Source organism: Panthera leo, chromosome C2, assembly GCF_018350215.1.
Source record: "Panthera leo isolate Ple1 chromosome C2, P.leo_Ple1_pat1.1, whole genome shotgun sequence".
In the NCBI taxonomy this organism is placed as follows: domain Eukaryota; kingdom Metazoa; phylum Chordata; class Mammalia; order Carnivora; family Felidae; genus Panthera; species Panthera leo.
The window spans coordinates 4528224-4550169 of NC_056687.1; the positions used below are offsets into that span (position 1 = coordinate 4528224).

At 51.4% G+C, this 21946-nt stretch overlaps 1 protein-coding gene across 3 annotated transcripts in view; it reads right to left on the reverse strand.

Annotated features, from left to right (window-relative positions):
- Positions 1 to 21946, reverse strand: part of FAM3B (FAM3 metabolism regulating signaling molecule B) — a 42605-nt gene that overhangs the window by 15436 nt on the left and 5223 nt on the right. For all 3 annotated transcript variants that reach the window (XR_006207213.1, XR_006207214.1, XM_042955564.1), the window contains exons 2-3: positions 18919 to 19062; positions 9882 to 10005 (exon numbers count right to left, since the gene is read on the reverse strand). Coding sequence is in view for 1 of the 3 variants with exons in the window: in XM_042955564.1 (XP_042811498.1) it covers positions 9882 to 10005; positions 18919 to 19062 (268 nt within the window). In the remaining 2 variants the exon portion in view is untranslated. The remainder of the gene's footprint in view (positions 1 to 9881; positions 10006 to 18918; positions 19063 to 21946) is intronic.

Sequence of the window (21946 nt, forward strand, 5' to 3'; positions counted from 1 at the left end):
CCTGGTTTCTGAAAAAAAGCCCAATATAATTCTTCGCCTTGTTGCTTTATAGGTAAGGTGCTTTTGCTTTTTTTTACTTTGTTTTATTTGCCTCTGGCTTCTCATACGATTTTTCTCCTTGTCTTTGATCCTCTGTAGTTTGACATACTTAGGTGTAGATATTTTAGTATTCATCTTACTTGGTTTCATTAAGCTCCCTGGATCTGTGGTTTGGGGCCTGTCGATAATTTTGGAAAACTTCCAGCAACACTGCTTCAAATATTTCTGTTCCTTTCTCTTTCCCTTCTTCTGGTACTCCTATTACACATTATACCTTTTTACTTGTCCCACAGTTCTCGGATATTCTGTTGCGTTTTTTTCCTTCAGTCTTTTTTTTTTTTCCCTTCTCTTCCTCTTTCAGTTTGGGAATTTCTATTGACATATCCTCCAGCTCCCCAACTCTTTCCTTTCTTGTATCTGGTCTACTGATGAACCCAACAAGGTGTTTCTCATTTCTGTTACAGTAATTAATTTCCTTTGATTCTTTCTTAGGGTTTTCATCTCTCTGCTGACATTGCTCATCTGTACTTGTATTTTGTCCACTTTTTCAACTGGAACCTTGAGCATATTAATCATAGTTGTTTCAAATTCCTGGTCTGCTAATTGCAAAATCTCTGCTATGCTTGAGTCAAGTTCTGATGCTTGCCCCGTCTCTTCAAACTGTGCTGTTTACCTTTAGTGTGCCTTGTTACTTGTTTTTGAAAACTAGACATAGTATGCCAGTTAAAAGGAACAGAGGTACCCTGATGAACCTGGATGCAAAAGTCCTCAATAAGATACTAGCCAACCAGAGCGAACAACACATTAAAAGAATTACTCCTCATGATCAAGAGGATATATACCCAGGATGCAGGGCTGGTTCGATATCCACAAAATAATCAATGTAATACATCACATCAATAAAAGAAAGGACAAGAACCACATGAGTCTCTCAATAGATGCAGAGAAAGCACTTGACAAAATACAGCATCCTTTCTTGAGAAAAACCCTCAGAAAGTAGGGATAGAAGGATCATACCTCAAGATCTTAAAAGCCATATGTGAAAGACCCACCGCTAATATCATCCTCAATGGGGAAAAACTGAGAGCTTTCCCCCTGAGTTCAGGAACACAACAGGGCTGTCCACTCTTGCCACGGTTAGTCAACATAGTTTTGAAGTCCTAGCCTCTGCAATCAGACAACACAATGGAATAAAAGTCATCCAAAATGGCAATCAGGAAGTCAAACTTTCACTCTTTACAGATGACATGATAGTCTATATGGAAAACCTAAAAAGATTCCACCAAAAAATTGCTAGAACTGATCCATGAATTCAGCAAAGTTGCAGACTATAAAAATCAATGCACAGAAATCGGTTGCATTTCTATACACCAATAATGAAGCAACATAAGGAGAAATCAAGGAATCGATCCCATTTACAACTGCACCAAAAACCATAAAATACCTAGGAATAAACCTAACCAAAGAGGTGAAAAATTTATACACTGAAAACTATAGAAAGCTCATGAAAGAAATTGAAGAAGACACACACAAAAAATGGAAAAATATTCCATGCACCTGGATTGGAAGAACAAATATTGTTAAAATGTCAATACTACCCAAAGCAATCTACATGTTCAGTGCAATCCCTATCAAAATAACACCAGCATTCTTCACAGAGCTAGAACAAACAATCCTGAAGTTTGTATGGAATCAGAAAAGAATAGCCAAAGCAATCTTGAAAAAGAAAACCAAAGCTGGAGGCATCACAATTCCGGACTTCAAGATGGAGGCATCACAATTCCAGACTTCAAGATGGATTACAAAGCTGTAATCAAGACAGTATGGTACTGGCACAAGAACAGACACTCAGATCAATGGAACTGAATACAGAACCCAGAAATGGACCCACAAGCGTATGGCCAGCTAATCTTTGACAAAGCAGGAATGAATATCCAGTGAAATAAAGACAGTCTCTTCAGCAAATGGTGCTGGGAAAACTGGACAGTGACATGCAGAAAAATGAACCTGGACCACTTTCTTACAACATACACAAAAATAAACTCAAAATGGATGAAAGACCTCAGTGTAAGACAGGAAGCCATCAGAATCCTCAAGGAGAAAACAGGCAAAAACCTCTTTGATCTTGGCCACAGCAACTTCTTCCTCAACACATCTCTGGAGGAAAGGGAAACAAAAGCAAAAAATGAACTACCGGGACCTTGTCAAAATAAAAAGCTTCTGTACAGCAAAGGAAACAATCCGCAAAACTAAAAGGCAACCGACAGAATGGGAGAAGATATTTGCAAATGACATATCAGATAAAGGGTTAGTTTCCAAAATGTAAAGGACTTATCAAACTCAACACCCAAAAACCAAATAATCCAGTGAAGAAATCGGGAAAAGACATGAATACACGCTTCTCCAAAGAAGACATCCAGATGGCCAACCGACACATGAAAAATCCTCATTATCACTCATCATCAGGGAAATAGAAATCAAAACCACAATGAGATACCACCTCACACCTGTCAGAGTGGCTAACATTAACAACTTGGGCAACAACAGATGTTGGCGAGGATGCGGAGAAAGAGGATCTCTTTTGCACTGCTGGTGGGAATGCAAGCTGGTGCAGCCACTCTGGAAAACAGTATGGAGGTTTCTTAAAAAACTAAAAACAGAACTACCCTACGACCCAGCAATTGCACTACTAGGCATTTATCCAAGGGATACAGGTGTGCTGTTTTTTTAATTTTTTTAATGTTTATTTATTTTTGAGAGAGAGAGAGATAGAGAATGCAAGCCATGGAGGGGCAGAGAGAGAGGGAGAAAGAATCTGAAGCAGGCTCCAGGCTCTGAGCTGTCAGCACAGAGCCTGATGCAGGGCTTGAACCCACCAACCGTGACATCATGACCTGAGCCAAAGTCAGACACTCAACTGACTAAGCCACCCAGGCGCCTTCAGGTGAGCTGTTTTGAAGGGATACATGCACCCCCCATGTTTATAGCAGCACTATCGACAATAGCCAAAGGATGGAAAGAGCCCAAATGTCCATCGATGGATGAATGGCTAAAGAAGATGTGGTATATAGATACAATGGTGTATTACTCGGCAATCAAAAAGAATGAAACCTTGCCATTTGCAACTACGTGGATGGAACTGGAGGTTATTACGCTAAGTGAAATTAGTCACTCAGAGAAAGACAAAAATCATATGACTTCTCTCATATGTGGAATTTAAGATGCAAAACAGATGAACATAAGGGAAGGGAAGGAAAAATAATATGAAAACAACGAGGGGGACAAAACATAAGAGCCTGTTAAATACAGGGAACAAACTGAGGGTTGCTGGAGGGGTTATGGGTGATGGGCATTAATGTAGACACTTGTTGGGATGAGCACTGGGCATATACATAGGGGATGAATCATTGGAATCTACTCCTGAAATCATTATTGCACTATATGCTAACTAACTTGCATGGAAATGAAAAAATAAGTGAATAATTTTTTTTAAAAAAAGGAACAGAGGTAAATAGAACTTTAGCGTGAGTGTTTACGTTCACCTGACTAGGAGTGAGCTGTGTTTGTTATTTGCTGTGGGCTGTAGGTGCCAAAGGCTAAAATTTCTCTCCTATGTCTAAGATATGCCTAGAGACTCTCTTTTTAAAATTGGGTTTAGCCTTGTGGTTCTTTTACACTGTAACCCTCTGTTTTGTTTTGTTTTGTTTTGTTTGAATGTTTATTTATTCATTTGGAGGGACAGAGAGAGAGAGAACAGGAGGGGGAGAGAGAGGGGGAGAAGAGAGAATTCCAAGCAGGCTCAATGCTAACAGCAGGAGGTCACGGGGCCCAATCCCACGAACCATGAGATCGTGACCTGAGCAAAAATCAAGAGTCAGATGCTCAACCAACTGCAAACCCCCGTTATGTCAAAGGAGCTTCTTTTGTGTGACGTTAAGATGTGGGGGAAGGGGAAATGTTGTACAGTCCCAAGACTGAGTCTCAATCTTTTGGGGAGCCTGTGCTACTTGGGCGGTGGGCTTCACAAGAGGCCATATTGTTTCTTTGACCCCTTAGGTGAGACAGGAAGGTTAGAGGGGGCTGGTTTAGAGGGGGGCCCTCTGGTGTTGGGTATTTTCCTCCCACAAGTCAGTTAGTATCAGGGAAAACCCACATTGGTTAGACTCTGGCAAAAAGTTTCTCTTGAAGGCAGGCCATCGTGAAGGAGAACAGAGCCCTGGGGGCATATTTCAGACCGGCTGTTTTCCCTTCCCCCTGACAAAAGCAGGAGGGGATTTTTTCTTTGATCTTTACTCTGAGGGCCTGGTGGGGTTCCTGGCAGAAAAACTCAGGAAAGTGTAGGGATTCCTCCAAGGTTTGGCCTGCAGGAGTTTTAATCTCTCAAAACGGTCCAAAACCCCCGTCAGCAGCAACTGACCAATTGCCCCTGAAGGATTCCTACCTGATGCTGGCTCCAAGCTGACGTGGGATTCTGGGGATCTGCCCGTCTCTCCCGTTTTCAGGCCGGTGGTTTGCCCAGTGACCTCAATTCTCGGGTATGTGTATGTTTTTATGTATAGCATAAAAATTGGAGGTTTATGTGCCGTGATCCAATCTAAGAGTTGTTTTCCCTTAACTGGCAGCTTTCGGACCACCTGCTATTATGTGAGACCTACTAGTTATTCGTCATACCATCATACTTGGGATGTTTTCTGGTTTTGTTGCTTTTTAAAATTTTAAAATTTTGCTTTCACTACACAGGTTTTTTTCTTTCGTTTTTTTTTTAACGTTTATTTATTTTTGAGAGAGAGAGAGACAGAGCACAAGCACGGGTGGGGCAGAGAGAGAGCGGGAGACACAGAATCCGAAGCAGGCTCTAGGGTCTGAGCTATTAACACAGAACCCGATACGGGGCTCAAATCCACGAACCACGAGGTTATGACCTGAGCCGAAGTTGGACGTTCAACCGACTGAGCCACCCAGGCACCCCATAGAGTGTTTTTGGCTTTGTTAAAGGTCATATATTTTAAAAATAGCATTTTAATAAGTGAACAGATAAAATATGGAGAAGATTTTTTACAAACACACAAAAAAGACTACTTTAATAGGTAAAGAATCTTGTAAACCAATAAAAAGGCCAGTGACAGAGGTGAAAATGGGCAAGAGATATGAACAGACAGTTTACAGAAAATCAACACAAAGGCTCTTAGCTTAAAAGATCCTCAATTCACTCACGGCAAAAGCAATGAAAGTAAAAATCTCATCTGAGACTTCAATTTCTATCTCTCAGAGCAGCAGAGATCAAAGTCTCTGTCAACATGCTGGGCTGGACAGACTATGGGGGAACGGTCATTCTCACTGTGCTAATCTGAATCCTCTGAGAAGCAGCTATCCGAACAGGATAAAATGCACAAGAATTTGTATCAGGGGAACTGCCTACAAGAGGAGAGGGGGAAGGGGCTGAGTTAAGGGGGGAGAGCCATCAGCTGCAATACGAGTCTGACCCTAAGCCAAAGACAGGGGGACGGAGCCATGCAGTCTCAGGAGGGTTCAGCGAGGCCACCGGGGCATCTAGAACCCAAGCCGGCCATCGGTCCTGACTCTCCCAGGAGTGGGTTTGCCTGGTGCCCCTCTGCTCACACGGATTTTCTCCTTCACCAAACTCTCCCCTGAGCTCCTTTTTTAACTAGGCCTGACTTCGAATGTTGTGCTCATGTCTGCATTGTCCGATTTTAGAAGAACTCTGCTAAGTCAGTTTATCCGGATCCCCCTCCCTTTGATAGCTGGTCACCCTCCATATCTGGTTGGGTTTGCTATCCACGTGGTGTCTGATCGCCCGGCCCGCCTTCAGCAAAACACAGGAGGGGACCAGGAAAGTGGAAGGCGCCATATCTTAGAAAAAGGAGTTAAAATTCCAGAGAGGGAGACAAGGCCGTCCCAGGATGACGGTGGATAGGGGTGCCAGACGGCAGCTGCACGGTGACCCGAGAACAACCTGGCTGACCCGAGTGGGTCGGAAGGCTCCAGAAGAGGAACTTGGTGGATATCTGATGGGACATTAGATTTGTTTTTTAACTAGAAGAACATTTTGGGATTAAACTGATGTAAGTAACAGAAAACCAAGCAAGCTGACGACCAACAAAAAGACAAGGAGACACGATGGTTGTACACGATGTGATTCAGCCACGAAGAACCTTCACTTAGCCGTGTTTAAAAAAAACAAACAGGGAGTCCTGGGTGGCTCAGTCGGTTGAGCATCTGACTTCGGCTCAGGTCGTGATCTCACCGTTCGTGAGTTCAAGCCCCACGTCAGGCTCTCTGCCATCAGCACAGAGCCCGCTTCAGATCCTGTCTCCCTCTCTCTCTGCCCCTCCTCTACTTATGCTCTCTCTCTCTCAAAAATAAATAAATATTTTAAAAAAAAGCAAACAAAACTGGAGGCCACCATTTGAATATATCCCTAGACCAACCATCATAGTCACGTAACCAAAACTTGACACGGAGACACTGACTCTGACCTTAAAATGTGACCTTTCCCCACACCCGGGTGACTTTTCAGCTGCGAACAAGTAAGGTCATGCCTCCGGAAGGCATGGCCGTTTCCAGTGACAAGTGACCCTGGACCACAATGCACTAACTCACGCCTGCCTCGTAAACGCCGCTGCGACTACGGAGGCCTGGGCTTTCCGACCACGGTCGGTTGGGAGGTCTCCTGTTCTCCAACCGCTTCCCACTCAGTAACACACTCATATCAAGGAAAAGCCCTTTGGATTTTCTCTTGACGGTCTTACTGATGCAAATGCTGGGGTTTGATCACACTAAAAGGCGTGGGTCAGGACTACGGTGTGGAGGAAGACAGCAGTGGGCGGTGTGGGGGGACCGCTCACCTACTGAGTGGCCGGCCCACAGATGATGCCTAACCTGGGAAAGCCAACAAGGGCCAGCCCGAGGCTGCCATTAGAGACGGGAAGTAAGGAAAGAGGCTGCTGAGAGATGGAAATTGCTGTCTCTGGGGCCGGCACGGCTGCAGTGCCCAGTAAGGGCTGGTGGCACTAAGGAAACGAGCGGCAGAGAACCGCCTTGTCTTTCTACATAAATTGTATTTTTTCTTCATATGATGATCACCACAACCCAGCACTCATTGCTCCGTGAGTCGACTACAAAAAAACCACAACGCTATGCCTGGCAAGTGACGCTCCGTAGGCCTCTGCATGGGTTTACTCCCCTGTCCCTTTTAACCTGCTTTTATCTGAGTCTATCCTGCTTTGCACCACGCCGTGTTCTGAAAACCATCTGGAATACTGTTTGAAAGCAGGCGAGCTACATTTGGGTCCCGCCTATTCATATCGTGAGTTGTTCCGTTAGAGTACTGGACTCAAGCCAGTCTACCCAGCACACCCCTGGACTCCAGGGCAGAATCCTGGCTCTGCCACGAGCTCTGAGTGACGAGGGGCAGGCTGCTGAATCTGTGAGTCGGTCCCCTTGACTGTGCCATGGGGATGACAGACGGGACACCTCACAGGAAGTCGCCTGAAGTTAACACATACGTGCATTAGTGTGTCCTAGGTTGGCATGATGCTGTTGCTTTGGCACCATGGTCAGGGGAAGGCTTCAGGCAGTGTGGACCAGTGGGAACCCGGCGCTCTGGGTCTAATTTGGAACAATTCCCTTATGGTGACGTGATTCTGGGTGAGCATCCCTATCCCACTGTCCCTACCCCTCCCAGGTCCCCCTCTTCCTTTTTTTTTTTTTTTTAAGCTTATTCCTTTAGTTTTGAGAGAAAGAGAGTGCAGGGAAGGGGCGGAGAGAGAGGGAGACAGAGAATCCCAAGCAGGCTCCACACTGTCAGCGCAGAGCCTGACATGGGGCTCGAACTCACGAGCCGTGAGATCATGACCTGAGCTGAAATCAAGAGCTGGACACTCAATGGACCGAGCCCCCCAGGTGCCCCTCCCCTCTTCTCTACCACAGGCTCCTGCTCGGTTTTCAAGCCGAATCCCCACCTTGTCTCCTCCATGGACCTCTCTGGCAATCCCATTCAATGGTACATTTGCTTCTGGAATATTCCACAACCACCCACAAAATCACCATATCGCCTTCACCACGGAAGACTGAAAAATCTGTTCTCTCCCAAGTATAACAGTTCTTGGTAGGGAAGGAGGGGCTTGGCCCCCAGGAGACATGCGGCCGTGTATAGAGACACGTATGGCTGTCACAACCGAATGGGGTAGCCTATGGTATCCAGCAGCTGGACGTCTGGGATGCTACTGAACCCACGACACAGACAAGGTCATTGGTCCACAGGGTCAGTGGTGTTGAGGTGGAGAACCCTGGACTGTGACATCAGCTCCTTGAGCACAAGAGCCATGTTTACTGTCCTATTCTGCCACCGAGTGCCCCACCCAGGGGGTTTGTGTGAAGGAATGTTTACCGATAAGCCCCCCGGGGCTGAGTAAAGCGGGCCTTGGGTGAGTGAGGGACCCCCAAAGGGCAATGTGCTTTCCATCCAGTCCCCATACGGAATGGGGAATGTGCTGAGACCAGGCAAGGGAGGGGGGTGCCGAGTCTTCGGCTCGTGCCCTGGCATGCTACGCTCCTTGGGAGGATGAGCTAAGTGCAGAGACGACGAATTAAAAGTTGGAGAGAGGGACGTGCATCTCTCGCAATGAACCAACCAGCAACGAGAAAGGAAGGCGAGCCCAGTTTTGGGAAAAGGGTGGATGATTGGGAAAGACTTCCTCCTCCGTGTTGGGGAAAGCCCACGCTCTCTCTCCTTTGTAGTAACTATTCATGGCCTAAGCATCCTTAAGCTAGGTGTTACGGATTGCACTGTGGCCTCTCAAAATCCACGTGCTGATGTCCTAGCTCGCGGTACCCCAGAACGTGACCTTCTTTGGAGGAAGGGCCTTCCAAGAGGTGACTAAGTTAAAATGAGGCCATTAGGGTGGTCCTACTTCATATGACTGGTGTCCTTTTTAAAAGGGGGAATTAGGACATACACACACACACACACACACACACACACACACACACAGAAGACAGCTCTTTGCAAGCCCAGGAGAGAGGTTGGGACAGACTCCCCCTCACAGAGGGAACCAGCCCTGCCCACACCTTGACCTTGGGCGACCAGCCTCCAGGACTGTGAAAGAATGAATAAATGGCTGTTGTTTAAGCATCCGGTCCGCGGTGCTTTGTTAGGGCCCCCCGGGCAGAGGCAAACACTAGGCCAGGGCAGTTCTAAGCACCGAGATTTATTTAAGCTATCGTGGGTCAGGCTGTCAGGAAGGAGGAGGTGTGGGCTGCCAGAAGAAACGACATCTGCTTTAATCCACGAGGGTGAGGACCATAAAAAGAAAAGGGAAGCAAGGGGCGCCTGGGTGGCTCAGTCGGTTGACTTCAGCTCAGGTCACGATCTCAAAGTTCGTGGGTTCGAGCCCCGCGTCGGGCTCTGTGCTGACAGCTAGGAGCCTGGAGCCTGCTTCGGATTCTGTGTCTCCCTCTCTCTCTGCCCCTGCCCCGCTCACGTTCTGTCTCTCTCTCTCAAAAATAAATAAACAGTAAAAAAAAATTTTTTTAAAGAAGGAAAGCAAGACGGCATCTGCTGAATTCTGGCATGTCTATGACTTTGGAGGGCTGTGCCACGCGTTCGAAGCAGGGCACAACATGGAAGCTCGGCGCTGTCCCACCCGCAGGCAAATGAGAGCTCAAGGCGGGGACACCCCCACCACAGGACACAGCAGCTGTCGCCCCCATTCCCGCTTGGATTCCCAGCCTTTGCCTTTCCCTCTGAGGGCACGCATGCCACGGGGCTGGCCCCGGGGAAGGGAAGGCATCACGTGGGTGTCCTCATCACGGGTACTCACAGCTCGTCTTCAAAGCAGATTTTGGCATACTTGTCCCTGCCGCCCCCGCTGAGCAAGCGGTAGGCGTAGGTGTCCGAGGGGCACGGGGTCCAGTGGTCACATTTCTGCCTTTTAGGGGCTGGGGCTGCAACAAACAGGAACATAACGGTTAGCATCTTGCAGGTACTTGTCAAATGGACCCACTACTCGACCGTGAGCAGTGGCCCTTCGAACCCAAGACTCCACCCTGGCAAGTCCCACCTGGAGTGGGGAAGGGAGTCACCAACTTTGCATTGGCAGCGTCCGAAATTCCCCTAGAGATACAGCTGGTTTAACCTGCATGTGTCTTTTTTTTAATGTTTATTTATTTTTTAGAGACAGAGAGACGGAGCACAAGTTGGGGAGGGGCAGAGAGAGGGTGAGACACAGAATCGGAAGCAGGCTCCAGGCTCCGAGCTGTCTGCACAGAGCCCGACGCGGGACTTGAACTCACAAGCCGTGAGATCGTGACCTGAGCCAAAATCGAAGCTTAACCGACTGAGCCACCCAGGCGCCCCTGATCTGTGTTTGTCTTAAAATAACAAATATGCACAAGGGAGAGGATGCTGGGTGGGCATAACAATTTCAGAAGGTGAGGGAGCCCCTGCCCAGGGCCGGTTCCCTCACTGACATTCTTAGCACACAATATGGAAAGAAAGCTCCCTTGGGTCGAAGGGGGCTGGTGAGCAAAGCAATAGCCATCTATGGAGCATTTACCCAGCTTCTGCATTTACACACCCTGACACACACACACACACACATACACACACACCTGCTCTGGCCACGTGACCACTGTCCTTCCATATGAGCCTGAGACACTGAGTTTTTCCGCCAGGGGGCGATGAGGTCAGCGCTGGCAGGCCATAGAGATGTCTCCCCAGCACCCCTACTTCACAGGGGCAGCACCTCAGCAGCCCAGCTGGCCCTGGGACAGCCCCGCGCCCCTCCCTCTGCCGGGTGCCATGTGGCCGTCCCTACCACGTGCCCTTCTCTGTCTGCCGTCGTCCACAGAACCCGCCGTGCCGTGCCCAGTTCAGATTTAAATCCCAAGTCCCCCTCTCGCTTGTCCAGTTTGACCAGAGGTGTGATCCGTGCCTCTCTGACTGAGGACGCACGGCTGTGACAGCCGGGCGGGTGGTGAGGCCCTGGGAGGCCCTGCTGGCGGGAATCCGGGTGCAGACACGCACGGGGAAGGTCCAGAGCTGGACGGGCGGAACTTCTAGGGGAGCACAGAGAAGCAGGTGCCCCGGCTGGGGATGGGGGCCCACGGAGCTCTCCAGGGAGCACGTGCCCCATCCACAGCTTCCCCTCCCTCCTCGCCTGCCCCGCCCCTGAGACCTCCCCGCTGCCCAGCTCTCTGTTCTCTTTTCTTTCTCCTGGCCCTCAGCTTATCCCCCAGTCCCCTTCCCCCAGGAGACGGTGTCTGTCTCTTCTCCGCCGTGCTCCCAGCCCCCAGGTGGGATGTGGTAAACACAGCGGCTCCACTGTTAGTTGACCGACTGAGTGGGCATCTGCACCCCCCGGGTGGGGGAGAAATCTCCTGACTTCAGAGACACCCAACTCTGTCCCCACCCCGCGCCCCATGCGAAAGCCGCGAGGGACCGTAGGGCTTTCTGGACACGTGTGGCTGCAGGCCCCGGTCCACCTTCACCAACCTTCCTTCCTATCGAGTCTATCTTTTAACACAAGAAAGGACCATGGGGTTTTTTACCTTTCCTTGTTTAATTTCTGCCGGAGAAAAATAAAGTGAAAGAAAAGGACAACAGTCCACGTTTTCACTCTAAAGAGTCTTGAGACTCTTTTTGGCATATCTTCCTCCAGACGTTTCTATGCATGCAGAGGGCATCTGCAAAGTTGGTAAACATAGGTTGTATATATTCAAGCGGTACGTTACTTCCATAAGTGTTCACATAATGTACTCAATACGTTTTTTTCCCAATCTCTAAATTTAAATCGAGGGGTCCAACCGTGAATGTGAAAAAGTGCCAAAAATACAGTATCTTCTCTGTGTCTCTGGATTTGGGGCACTACAGTATTTATTTTAGGTCTTTTTTTTTTCTTCCAATTTAATAAGAATACCCATTACTTCAAAGTTAGAGGTAATTTCCCTAAAAACGCACCGGGCATAGTATTTGAAAACGTTAACATACTGTTTAAAAGGAGATGTGTGCGGCAGGGGTCTGGGTAGCTCAGTCAGTTAAGCATCTGACTCTTGGTTTTGGCTCAGGTCACGATCTCACGGTTCGTGGGATCGAGCCCCGCACCAGGCTCTGCACTGACAGTGCGGAGTCTGCTTGGGATTCCTTCTCTCCCTCTCTCTCTTTCTCAGAATAAATAAATAAATAAACATTTAAAAAATAAAATAAAAGCAGGTGTGCCCTGTCTCCTGGCTTGCAGACATCCTGTGTATACAGCCCACCCAGAGAGAATATTCTTGAACGGGGATCCACATACATCCTACCGGGTACTTGCCTTGCCTTAACGTTGGTGTCCCTGTCCCTTTAACAAGCACACAGACTTGCTCCCTCGTGCGCGGACCCTGCTGTTCCCCACACAACTGGAACTAGAGTCACCGAAGCAGCCCTCTGCTCTCGGAGAAGGACACTGCTTCCGGGTCTTGCCATCACCCCAGGCTGTAGGAGGGCCCTGGCCATGTGGTCCTCTCAACCTAGAGCTGAGAAGGAACTACGTGTGTCCTGAACGCACTGAGCATGATGACAGGAGTGCCATGTTGACTGACGGAGGTGGCCAGTGTCCCGTGTGCCCAACGGCCACATTGTGCCCCCCGGGAATGTGGAGACAGAACGACAGCAGATTAGTACAGTGATGGCAAGGGTTAGAGGAAAAGGGATTTTGGATTGTTCTAGAGCCAGGAGCCGGGACTCCACCTGGGAGAGAGACCTGGTGAAGGTCAGGAGGAAACAAGGGCTGGATGGGGCAGTGCGGGCTGGGTCCCAACCTGAGCTGTTCTGTTCTCCTGTTGCTGTCCCCTCTGCCCCGCCTGGCTGGGGCTCAGGGACACGGACAAGGTGACTGGCGCAGCAGGGCAAGCACAGTACAGACTTGACCCGCCTATCCCTCCCGCCCTCTCACCCCAGGCCTGACGCTGGAGTTTCCCAGCCGGGCCGTCCTTGGGAGATGGGGAGGAGGGCTCCCATAAGGATGTTCTCCCGTGGCCTCCTCCTCCCCTGGGGTCAGCAGCATGACCCGACTTGCTGTCTGCACGGCGGCCAGCTCCCCTGGGGGCCGGGTGGGCTGGGAGCAGGGCCCCACGCTTTGCCGGGAGTGCCATGGGCCGGTCTTCCAAACCTGTGGCCCCGCCACTCACAGGCCCTTGCAAAATGCAGGTGCTGCTCGTGTAGATGTGTGTGGGTGCGTTTTCTAGAAGGGAGGCGTTGGTTTTCATAGGATTCTCCAAGGAGAATGTGGTTCTTGTGACCAAAGTGATGTGGAGATGCTGTTTTCTCACAGGGCCTGGGGACGGTTGTGTAGCATTTTAAAAAGGTTTTCTGGGGGCTCCTGGAGGGCTCAGTCGGTTGAACGTCCGACTTCGGCTCAGGTCATGATCTCGCGGTTCATGAGTTCGGGCCCCGCATAGGGCTCTGTGCTGATGGCTCAGAGCCTGGAGCCTGCTTCGGATTCTGTGTGTGTGTTTCTCTCTCTGCCCCTCCCTCGCTCTGTCTCTCTCTCTCCCTCAAAAATAAATAAACACTAAGAAAAAATTTTTTAAGGTTTTCTTAACCTTCTACCCATTCCCTAGAAGCACAAAATACCATTACGTGAACAAAGATCGTATTCGTTATTTGGAGTGGGGGTGTGGAAGGACAGATACATCGTCTCAGAAGACAGAGCTCTGTCCAAACCCTGCCTCTTCCCCACCATGCTCCCCAACCAGGTTCACTCCTTGACAAATTCGCAGAGTCTGACAACACAGATAGGTATTCAAAAAATACCTGTTAAATACCCGACACTGTGTTACATCTAGGTCCTGGGCACTTTTCCTGAAATTCATTCCCCAAAGACTGAACAGGAAAGCCCTCGTGAGCACCCAGAAGCTGACGCCCAGCCAGCACAAACAGCCAGCCTGCTGGTCAGTATCCTGCTTATGGGTCTCCCAAAAAACCCGCTTGTTGTTCTAAGTAAGACCCGATGTCCTGACGGGCGGTGTGGTTCCCACACGGCCGGCCTCCTTCTGGGAATTTCAGTCCAGAAATCATTCTCTTGCTGAGGGAAGTCTACCTTAGTTCTTATCCGTACATTAACTAAAGCAAATATAGGTTCTTAGGCTCCACCCTGAACCCAGATTTTTGATTTCCTGGAGCAGGGTCCAGGAACCTGTCTTCCTGAAGTACTTCCTGATTTGGGAACCATGGCTACATTCACCCCTTTAAATGAGGAAGGTGATTCCAGAAATGCGATCCTGCCGTGTGCTCCAGGAAGAGAGGAAGGGTGCTCCCGGGCGTGTGCTGAGGGCATTTCAGCCATGTCAACTCGCCTCATTGTTCTATAGGAGATGAAAGTCCGGTCCACAAAAAGCAAAGCCCAGAAGGCACCCAAAGAGGGCTGGTGTCTCTCATAATCAGTGATAATGATTTCCCAGATGCCCCCAGGGCGGTGACAGGTGGTAGACGCTTGGCACACCCACCGGTTCCCCTGGCTCAGTGATGCCAATGCAGAAAGATGCTGAGCCCCACGGGGAGACTGTGTGGGCACACCGCCGTGTCACCTCCACTGAGCTTCTGTCCCCATGTCCCCCCAAAGGGAGTGGCATTGCACCTTCACTGAGGGGGCATGGGATTAGAAAGCAGGAAACGCAGCTGATCCCGGAGGACACAGCACCCTGGAAGGCAGGGTTGATTTTGGAACTGGAAAGAGCCAAAAATGCAGACGTAGACCGCATTTACAATGTCCCCTCAGCGACAGAGGAGGGATCCCGAAGACACTGACAACTAGTTAAGAGCAGAATTAGAAGTGGTTTTTCGGGGTACCTGGGTGGCTCAGTCAGTTGAGCGTCTGACTTTGGCTCAGGTCATGATCTCTCCGTTTGTGAGTTCGAGCCCCGCGTCAGGCTCTCTGCTGCCCACACAGAGCCTGCTTCGGATCCTCTCTCCCCCCCCCCTCTCTGTCGCCCCCTCTCTTCCCCACCCCCGTTTATGCGCGCTCGCTCTCTCTCTCTCTCTCTCTCTCTCAAAAATAAATAAAGGTTAAAAAAAAAAGTAGCTTTTTCAGGGGCACCTGGGTGGCTCAGTCAGTTGACTGTCTGGCTCTTGATTTCAGCTCGGGTTATGATCTCACGGTTCGTGGGTTCGGGCCCCGCGTCGGGCTCTGGGCTGACAGTGTGGAGCCTGCTTGGGATTCTCTCTCTCCCTCTCCCTCTCCCCCTCCTCCGCCCCTTCAAAAAAAATAAATAAATAAACATTTCTTAAAAAGTACTTTTTCTGGCTTTTTTGTGCAACGGTAGCCATTTAGCGGTCGTCAGCTCCTCTCACCTCGGCTGAGAATCTAGGAAGGCAGCTCACCACGGCTGATTTGCCTGGCTTGGTCCCCTCTCGCAAGAGTGCCTAAGAAAATGATTCGACGACCTCGTATCTGGAGTATACGAGAGAAAACTCCAACAGGATCCTCCTTCCCCTTGCTCTCTCCTGAAACTGACCGTCGCGGCCTGGGGTTGCAAGCTGTGTGTGGGGCACGCGGGGCCTCCCACCAGATGCACCCCTCGAGTGACGTACAAATTCTTCCACGGACACTTACTAAAATACCTGTTAGACATCAGGTACCGGCCCCAACCTGACGGGACCGCAGTCGACGCAGGAGCTTTCATACACGCAAACGCGGGAGACGGAAGGTAAGCTAGGACGGGTCATGCATGGTACATTGTGACATGCGCCGTGGGGTGGGGGAGGGGGGTGATCAGGCATCAGTAGCTTCACACGTACCCCAAACTCCCTGCAAATCAACAAGAAGAAAGAGAACCACCGCAGAGAAACGGGCAAGGCACACACGCGCAGTATACGGAGGAGGGGACAGGGCACAGGGACGAAGGCCTGGCGTTCCCAGTCGCCGCCTGCCACGGAACCACGGGCCCCGGGCCGAGGGGTCAGCACCTTCTGATGCCAAGATACACTCATCGGCAGGACAGGACAGTTCTGTCTGCGATTAGGTATCCAAACAGAGAGATGCTGTCACCAAGAGACGCTGGTTGGGAGAATGGACTGGAGCGGAAAATGGGGCGAAGGGGCAGGAAAAGTCAAACCAGGGCCGCCTTTGCCCTTTGCCCAGGTAGGCGATAACCCGGCATGTTAACTCCCTCACCCGGGCAGAGGGTCAAAGACGTGGGGAGGAAGGGCGGTGGGGGGAGACTGAGGCCTGAGGGGAGAGAAGGAGCCGCAAGGCGCTCTGCTCTGTCCTCCGGGGCGAGCACGGCATCCTTCACAAAGGAGCCAGGCCGACGCAGTCAGTCCTCTCACCAAACATGAGGAACAGGGTGGCACAGGGCAGCCGGAGCATGGATTCCCAACGGCCGGGTCGCGGAAACCACCAGATTCAGGGGTACTTGGGATGAGCTCAGATTTACCGTCTCGTAAAGACGGCGGGGAGGCAACATCCAACGTGGGGACGGTATGAGCCCAGCAGAGCACGGACTCGCGGGGTGAGAATTAACTTCAGAAAACCCAAAGCCACCACCCCCGGGCTGGGCGGCTGTGCCGGGAGGTGGGTCATTTTCAGAGAATAGTTTATGAAGTGGAAAAGCAAACCACGGATTAGGGGGAAAGCCCGAGGTTGAGGGGCGTCAGGGCCAAGTGAGGGGGGCTCAGCCCGCGTGGCCTCGGGCACGGGGGTGAGTGCTCTGTGGGTGCCTCCGGCTCCTGGGCCCCCGTCCGTCCGTGCCCAGCACCGATCTCACAGGCCAACACGCTCCTTCCTCTGCTTCAGATCTGATCAGACATGGGGGGGGTCACTGAGGACATGAGAACAAACACTCCCAGGAGGGTGTTCCCGTCATTCTGCTGAGCCAAGAGTAACAGAGGTCCCTGTGCTGATGGCAGGAGCTACGCTCACCTTGAACCCTGTCCAAAGCCAAGGATGACTAGGTCCTTGTGTGCTCAACAGGCACGGAGGAGTGCAGGTGTCCAGAGGGACCCAGGGGTTCGCTGAGGGCTGTACAGGCAGTGCCTGGCCAAAGGGTACCTGTGTTTGCACGGAGGCCACTCCCTGGGGGCTTGGCAATGGCACGAAATGAGCCCCACAGCAAAGCCCGCAGAGCCCCAAGGACGACGCGGTCCCTGTTAATGTCTTATCCACGCGAGCCCTGAACCACCAATCGATCACTAGGCTCAACCCCCAAACTCTGAGCCCACCAGACGCCCAGGAAGTCATGTGTCCCTCCAAAGTGGAGCCGACTGCCAGCAGGAGCCGGGACGCAGCCCTCACACCAGCCGTGGTCAGCCGCTCTCCCGCCACCTCTGGGTTTCCAGGAACCAGATAGTGCTTCAGTTGCAGGGGAAGGTGACAGGGCCTCCCCCGGCCTGCGCTGGGGCGGGGGGGGGGGGGGGTCTGGGAAACCACACGAAGGAGCCCCACTCAAAAGGCAGGCCTCAGAGGCAGCTCCTAGAGGCAAGCCCACGTCCAGGACGGACGGCACATTTTGTATAACAGTGGGGACGATGAGAAAGCCCTTTGAGGGTGTCTCCCATGTTCTCTATGCGTGTGGGCCCCACCTGGCACTGAGCCTCATCCAGTCTGGATACTGTAAGCGTACCCAATTGCATGCACATTCACTATGGAAACTTCATTTAAAATAAAAACAGTCATAATCACTTCCTAGAAAGTTACGGGTTTTTTAAAATTTTTTTTATGGGGGCGGTCATAAAAGGGAATTAATCCAAGGGCGCCTGGGTGGCTCGTCGGTTAAGCCTCCGACTCCTGATTTCTGCTCAGGTCCTGATATCGTGGTTTGTGGGATCGAGCCCCACATGGGGCTCTGCACTGACATCAAGGAAGCTTCTTGGGATTCTCTCTCCCTCCTTCTATCTCTGCCTCTACTCTGCCCATTCTCCCCCATAAATAAATAAATAAATAAATAAATAAATAAATAAATAAATAAATACATAGCTTTTCAGAAATGCGATTAATCTGAAAAGGAAGAGATTTACAAGTTTTTTTTAAAGATTTTATTTGGGGGGGGGTCTCCTGGGTGGTTCAGCCAGTTAAGTGTCCGACTTTGGCTCAGGTTATGATTTCATGGTTTGTGGGTTTGAGCCCTGCATCGGGCTCTGTGCTGACAACTCAGAGCCTGGAGCCTGATTTGGATTCTGTGTCCCCCTCTCTCTGCTCCTTCCCCATTCACTCTCTCTCTCAAAAATAATAACCATTGGAAAAAAAGATCTCTTTTTAAGTAGGCCCCACACCCAACATGGGGCTCAATCAAACTCATGACCCTGAGATCAAGAGTCATATCCTGTACCGACCGAGCCAGCCAGACACCCCCCTTGCTTTTGCAACTTCTTAAAAATCATTACCCAGTTTTTTATATTTGCGCAAATTAATTTTGTAGGACCCATTTCTGCATTGGAAATGTGCCAGCTTACCTACTTACAATGAGATTTCGAAAAAGGGTACGAATCACTACCTGAGTGCCCCACGCCTTTTCCTATGGAGACTGTAACGGAGATTTTGTGGTTTCACTTCATTCCCAGTTTGCGTCGTATTCCAAATGCTTATTTTTATCTGACACCTCCTGGACATGAAGTTTCTTTGTTTTCCTAACATCATAGTTTGTCGTGGGGTCTCATATGGGGATGAGCAGGGGTACCCTACCTTGGAAAGGTGTGGGAGCCCAAGGGGCGAGTATTACCCCCCCCTTCTCCCCCTCTCCTCATCATCATCACCATCACCATCATCATCATGATCAACTTCATCAACATCAAATGGCCAGCTTGGGCACAGCTGAGGCCAGATGCCCCCTCACCACCACGGCTGGGTTTCAGAACCGTGAGCTGACACATCTCATGGAACTCACCCTTGAGGACGGGCCTCTCACCAATGCTCCGGATGCTATAAGCAGCACTGGACAGGGATACCTCCGGAATGAGCTCTGCGAGCAGGTACCCAGAATACCAGGCGCATATGGACGCGAAGAGGAAGAACACAGCCTTCAGAGTGCCTGGGGACAGACAAGACACAATGGTGGATGCCCGGGGAACAGGTGCCACCCTAGCCCCCTTCCTGCACCACGTCTGCAGGGCGCTCCGAGGAGAAATTACTCCTGGGTAAGCGGGAGCCGGGTCAGGCCCATGGCTGCCTCGATGAAGCCATGATGGCTTCGCAGGCGCTGCTAAGACTAAGCATTTGTCGCCATAGCAGCGAAAGATGCAAACAAGTTAGGGATGTTTCCTACGCCCATTTTTTATATTTGCGCTCGGTCTGGGTCTCAGCTTCCTCAAATGCTAACATCAATGATTCATTAGTGGCTTGCGGACTGAAAATCCCAGAGGGTGGGGACTTTGTTTTGTTTATGCTGAGAACAGCACCGGGAGTCCCTGTAACACTGGGAACAGCCACCAAGCCTGTCATTATCATCACAGACAAGTTGGCGGCGAAACCTAGGTCTGGCAGAAGGAGAAAGTCCCTGGAGGGAGTCTTTCCGGTTGACTGGCTCTGGTACCTTCCTCCCACTTTTTTCTAATGTTTTATTATTTATTCTTGAGAGAGACAGAGTGCGAGCAGGGGTGGGGCAGAGGGAGAGGGAGACACAGGCTCCAGGCTCTGAGCTGTCAGCACAGAGCCTGACGCGGGGCTCAAACCCGCCAACCGTGAGATCGTGACTTGAACCGAAGTCAGCCACTCAACCAACTGAGCCACCCAGGCGCCCCAATTTTTAAAAAAAAAAAGGCATCACCCACTCCTAGGTCAGGGGAAGCCTAAGGGGTCAACTCCTCGTCCCTTCACAGACAACCTGCCACCAGTCCTTTCTGATTTCAGCCCCCAAATATCTCAAAGATCAGGACTCAGTTCAGGATCACCCACAGTGCCAAGATGGAGGCCCAGCATAAAAAGGCAGCACGAATTTCCCGATCAGCATTTAACTATGTGTTAATGGGTCCAGTCCTAAGAATTAAGAAAAAGCAGGCCAGGGGGGAGGGAGGAGAGGAGAAAGAAAAGAAGGTGGAAAAAGAAAAGGGGAAGGGAAGGGACCCACCCCCCGCCCCCCCGCCTGGCCCCACCATGTTCTGGCTGCCTCACGTCTGCACCCACTCAGGCCAAGCACCTAGAAATAACTGTCCCCTCCCACAGCCTCCAGGCCTCACCTCCCACAGGTGGCTCAGGGTGGCCGTGCTGGTCGAGGCCTCCCAAGTCCTCCACGCTGCCAGCGCCCTGTCCCTGGAGGGCAGACTCCCCTGTGCATGGCCTCTCCAGACGACCCTCCTGCTCCATGACAGGGCTCCCACTTTGTGGGCACGGCTGGCCTTCTCTGCCGGCTCTCCCTCCCAGGGCGCAGCCCGGGCCTCTCCTCAGGACCCCGGGGCCGGCTCACCCAGACGATGCTCTGAGTTCCTGGTAGGGGCGCCCCACCGCGGACCTGCGGTCAGCACCCTGGGATGTCTAGGCTGCACATTTGGCACGTTCCGGAAAACCCTTCCTCCTCCCTGCCCCCCAGGTCTGCTCCTGACCCGCGTGCGGCCCATCCCAGTGCATGGACGGGGTCAGGTGCCAGGCAGCTGGGACCCTTCCTTCGTGGCCCGCTTCCCCGCCCAGCCCTGATGGAATCCATCGGCCAGTCTCCATGGGTTTACCTCCACCATAAATCTCACCTCCCCGGACTTCTCTGCCTCTCTCTAGCCTCCCCCTCCCCAGGCCACGACCATCCTCAATCTTCCCTCCCGCTGACAGGGAGAGAAAAGCCCACACCCGCCTGGGCTCCCAGATGACGTGTCCATTTATCACAGGGGGTACGATAAAGATTATGTCTGGTCTTTGTCCCTGTCCCTGGCAAGAGATCCTAAAACCCTTGCTATCTCTTGTCTCTTAGGAGTGTCTGCGGTGTTCATAAAGGAGCCCCTTTCAACCACACCCGAGCCCGTGCTAAGGAGGCGACAAGGAGGGAGGGGAGGTCCTTAGGTAGCTTTTAGGGAGGGGCTGGCCCAGCATGTGCTGGACCTCCAGGAGAGGAAAGGGAAGGGGGTCCCGCCTGGGTCACCTGGTCATGTAACCGAGGCATAATAAGATCCAAGAACTCTGGACTCCCGAACCTTGAAGGTGGGTCCCTTCCTGTAGCAAACATTCGGGTGTGTGAGGACGGTAATGTGCCATCAGCCCACGGGGCAAAGGCCCAGAACTCCGAGGCCGGGGCCCTCCCAGCCTTCCCCCCAGAAGCTTCCTCGTTCGGTTGGTCCTCCCGATCCGCGGGTTGTCCACTGGGGATGTTAACTCGAGCCGGTGTGTGTGCACGGGGGCGGCTCCTTAGCGCAGGGGGTCGTGCTGATGGGACAGGATGGGAGGCTTCGGTTTGACCGTGATGAGTCGGTCTTTTTCAAGTGTGACCTTCGACATCAACTCCCTCCTTCCATTCTGCAAACCCCGCGGTCCCGAAGGTTGCTAGAAGGTTCTGCGGGGATGGCTTCTGTTGTGAAGCACCTGGGGCAGTTGTGACCACCGTCATTTGCAGGACTGAAGGGACCCCTCAAAGCTGGAAAAACCAGCCACAGGAAACAAAATGAGAGCCACAGGTGTGGCCGACCCTGTTCCTGCAACTCCTGGGTTTGTTCTGTACCAGGTCACACGATTCGCGGGAGCCCAGGCCCTCTCCTGTCTCACACGTTTGTATGAGTTTGTCCCTCCGACTACAGGGTGCTCTCCTCCATGACCCCCAGCCTTCTCTCTCTCTCTCTTCAAGGCTCCCCCCGACCTCAGTGCGGCCTGCCACACACCCTCATACCAGCCCTTCATATGCCCTGCCAGCATTGCACACCAAGGGTCCTCCAGGAGAGTGCACGGGCCATGGGCCACGTATGTTCCAGAATATTCCGTTGGATGCACATCGAGTGAAC